This window comes from Cyprinodon variegatus, unplaced genomic scaffold (assembly GCF_000732505.1).
Source record: "Cyprinodon variegatus isolate N-32 unplaced genomic scaffold, C_variegatus-1.0 Scaffold225, whole genome shotgun sequence".
Classification (NCBI taxonomy): domain Eukaryota; kingdom Metazoa; phylum Chordata; class Actinopteri; order Cyprinodontiformes; family Cyprinodontidae; genus Cyprinodon; species Cyprinodon variegatus.
In genome coordinates, this window is record NW_015150678.1 from 255,757 (window position 1) to 259,111 (window position 3,355).

At 39.1% G+C, this 3,355-nt stretch overlaps 1 protein-coding gene across 3 annotated transcripts in view; it reads left to right on the forward strand.

Annotated features, from left to right (window-relative positions):
• The first annotated feature begins 1,361 nt into the window (after positions 1-1,361).
• Positions 1,362-3,355, forward strand: part of usp34 (ubiquitin specific peptidase 34) — a 91,825-nt gene continuing 89,831 nt past the window's right edge. For all 3 annotated transcript variants that reach the window (XM_015380951.1, XM_015380952.1, XM_015380954.1), the window contains exon 1: positions 1,362-1,722. In XM_015380951.1, the coding sequence (XP_015236437.1) occupies positions 1,680-1,722 (43 nt within the window). In that variant the 5' untranslated portion in view covers positions 1,362-1,679. The remainder of the gene's footprint in view (positions 1,723-3,355) is intronic.

The following is a 3,355-nucleotide window of genomic DNA, read 5'->3' on the forward strand; positions in this document are numbered from 1 at the left end:
TTTTTTTTTTTTTTTGAAAGGTCAAAGCTCATTTTTAAGAAGATGCATCCTTGATGTTTTATTTCTCTTTTTCAACACAACTAGGTCAAATGGCAGCGCATTAGGAGGCAAATGCAGAACTATGATGTATTGAGAAGGTACTATCTGCCTCCAGGGAGAATAACAAAGACAGCTGCCCTCACTGCAATAAATATAAATCTAACGGAGTCAAATCTTCTTAAAATAAATGCAAATAAATACAAATAATGTGTTTTGTAAAAAAAAGTTGGTCAAGTCTCCTGACTTGAATAAAAGCACTATTTAAGTACAGGTCATTTACTATAATGTTTGTAAATATTTACTTCCCGTCATGTGCTCCATCCAATGCAGATCATTGGCTCCACCCACATCTAGTGAAAACTAGTGTGATTGGATGAGTCATAGAACGCAAACACTCATCGGTTAGCTAAAGGAAATCATCAGAAGCAAGCAGGTGTTCTTCAAACTGCAAACGTGAATTTTCTATGCCATGCTACAATGTCGGATTCAGAAAAAGATGTTGAAATGTCTGAAAGGTCGGACACAGATGGAGACCAACAGGACCTCCCTCATCCTTGGCCCTATCTCAAAGAATTTTTAGAAATAGTCCAAAATTGAGCTTTCAGTTCATATAGTGGTATCTGTTTTTTTTAAGGTTACTTTATACCTCTATACTTTAAGTAGTTTTTGCAGCACATACTTTTTCACTTTTACTTGAGTAAAGAGGTCAAGTTGATACTTCAAGTTTTACCAGAATGTTTTTAAACTGCAGTATCTATACTTCTACTTAAGTAAAAAATGTGTGTACTTTTGACACCACTGATTGTATGAGGTTGTGTTCTATCAAACTGCTCCTATAGTCACTCTATTACAGACGGAATAATGTAACGAAAGTAATTTCTCCCTGGGATTATTGAAGTATTTCTGGTTCTTATTCCTGGTTGATGGGACAGGTGTTGTGAATGAAACGGTGCCCAGCTTGAAAGAGCTCCTGTGTGTCGCTGAATGTGTGCATTGATGACTGAAAGACATCTTCTGCCTCCATTTATCTGTTTACAGCAGTGTGTTGAATTCACGTTTATGTATATTTAAAGACATTTCAATTAGTGGAAAAAATAGCAGGGGGGGATATAAAAAAACAAAACAAAAAACAGTCTAATCAGCCAAAACTTTCGCGACCCCCCATGCAGTACCTCCGTGGACCCCCTAGGGGTCGCGGACCCCCTGTTGAAGACCTCCGGTCTTATGACATTGAGATCACCTGACAAAGAGCGTTACGTTTCCAAATATCGCGAGACGCCGAAACGTAACGAAGTGGAGCGAGAACCGAGCACGGAAACTTCCGAACAGACCTACATGCTGTAGCGAACCCCCTCCCCTCCTGGCTGAAGAGTCTTCTCTCAACTAACGGTGAACCGTTGGTGACCGTGACGGTTTTCACCTTTCTGTGCCTCTTAACTTCTGGATGTTTATCCTCTTCGCTCGGATGCAAAGCACGTCCTCCAGCCCGCCGTTTAGGTTTCATTGAGCGGAGTAACCTTCACCAATCACTCCCTGCTTTGGGCCTTTTTTTTTATCTCCAAAACAACTAACTACTTTCCCAACAGCAGTTCCAGTGCAATGGTTTGAGCAGGCATACTAAGTTCTCTCCTTCATGAACAATGTGTGAAAACTGCGCCGAGCTGGTGGAGGTTTTAAATGAATGTAAGTAAAAAAAAAAGTCATTTTGTTTGCATTATGCTGGCTGAACTAGCTGGATGATGTTAGCATTGTTGCCTGCTGAAGCTTGATGGCAGCAAGTTAGCATCCTGGCTAGCTAAATAGATCTATATTTTTCTTCTCTTTGCTTTCCTTACTATTTCTGAATTTTGACCACATCGTTCGTCGTGGTTGTTGCGCTGTTCGGTGGGAATATTCTGTAGCGGCTGACATTGCTTTCTTTCCACGTCAGTCTGAGTCGATTTTCTATGAAAACTGAAGCCTTTCTTCTCTGCAAAAATTGCAGTTAAGTTTAGGGCCTGTCTGTCAAACAGCACCGCAGAAAATCAAACTCTTTCATACACTGAAATCATGTCCTGTGGGACTTTACAGTAAATATGTCGGTGCTGTTGTGCATCGCTGTCAAAGGAGGTTTTAATCTATATAAAACACTGTTAGGAGGTGGATTTGTGAGTTAGCATGCTAAGTTAGCATGCTGAGCTAGCAAGCAGGCTGACTTTGTTTGATGTGTTTGTCAGGTCAGTCTGCTAGCTGTCCACCCATTGTTTTGCGGACGGTCACATCTGTTGTTCAGAACAGGCTTAGAACTACGTAAAATATTTACTTATTAACGGATACTGACACCAAACCGTGAACAACTGCAGCTAATGTTTGTTTTGCCTGTTAAACGTTGTGGAGCTAGCGGGACTAAGCTAGCCAGTACATTTAACGGCTGAAATAAAAGGCAGATGTTTGTCATAAACACTTGAATAATCCTCAGTTAGCGTGAGGTTTTCACAGGCATTTTATTTAGTATAGTTTTTCTTCTCCGTTTCTTCTTCTTTTTTTTTTTAAAGGTTAATTTTGACAGATTATTTCATTCCCATATCTGGTTAAAGGCAGATATTAAGTCAGGAATACATTGTGATCTTTATTTCTGTTTTTTTTTTTTCGGTTTTTCTCCTCCAGGTTGTTGTTTTTTCCCCCCTTTAATTTCCAGAATAGTTTTTAAACCGGTTTAGATGAACTGGTTGACATGATGGGATCTCTGTGCAGGCTATTGTGTCGGCTTGTAGTGATTTAAGCAAATATCCTCATGGACTACAGGCTCCTGTTTACTACATCAACTATTGGGAAACTGATGGGAAATGGTCGTTTCTGCTTGTGTCTGAACTAATGTTGATATAATTGAGTTTAGGTTGCAAAATATTGAATAAAATTAGGATTTTATTGCTGTTTTTTTCCCTCTACTATATACATTTTGATTATACCAAATGTAATTTCTTTTTTCCAGTCGTCACAATATCTCCATTATTCTTTGAAAAAGAGGGGAAAAAAACATCCAAATGACCAGATATAGTATTGGCATGCAGTTTGAGTATTGTCTTTTATTCGAGCAGCCTGTTTCTCTTAGCACTTCACTCTTATAACTTGTGCTAAGTAAATATAACCAGCTGGATTTGCAGATCTCTAATTGTGAATTAATGGACAGAGTGGTTCCATGTTAGGGGTGGGTATTAGCAAAGAAGTCATGATTCGATTGGAATCACGATTCACATGCCACAATGCGATTCTATCACGATGCATCAGGATACTTGAAATATTGCGATGCGTTGCGATATTTTCACTGAACACTGTA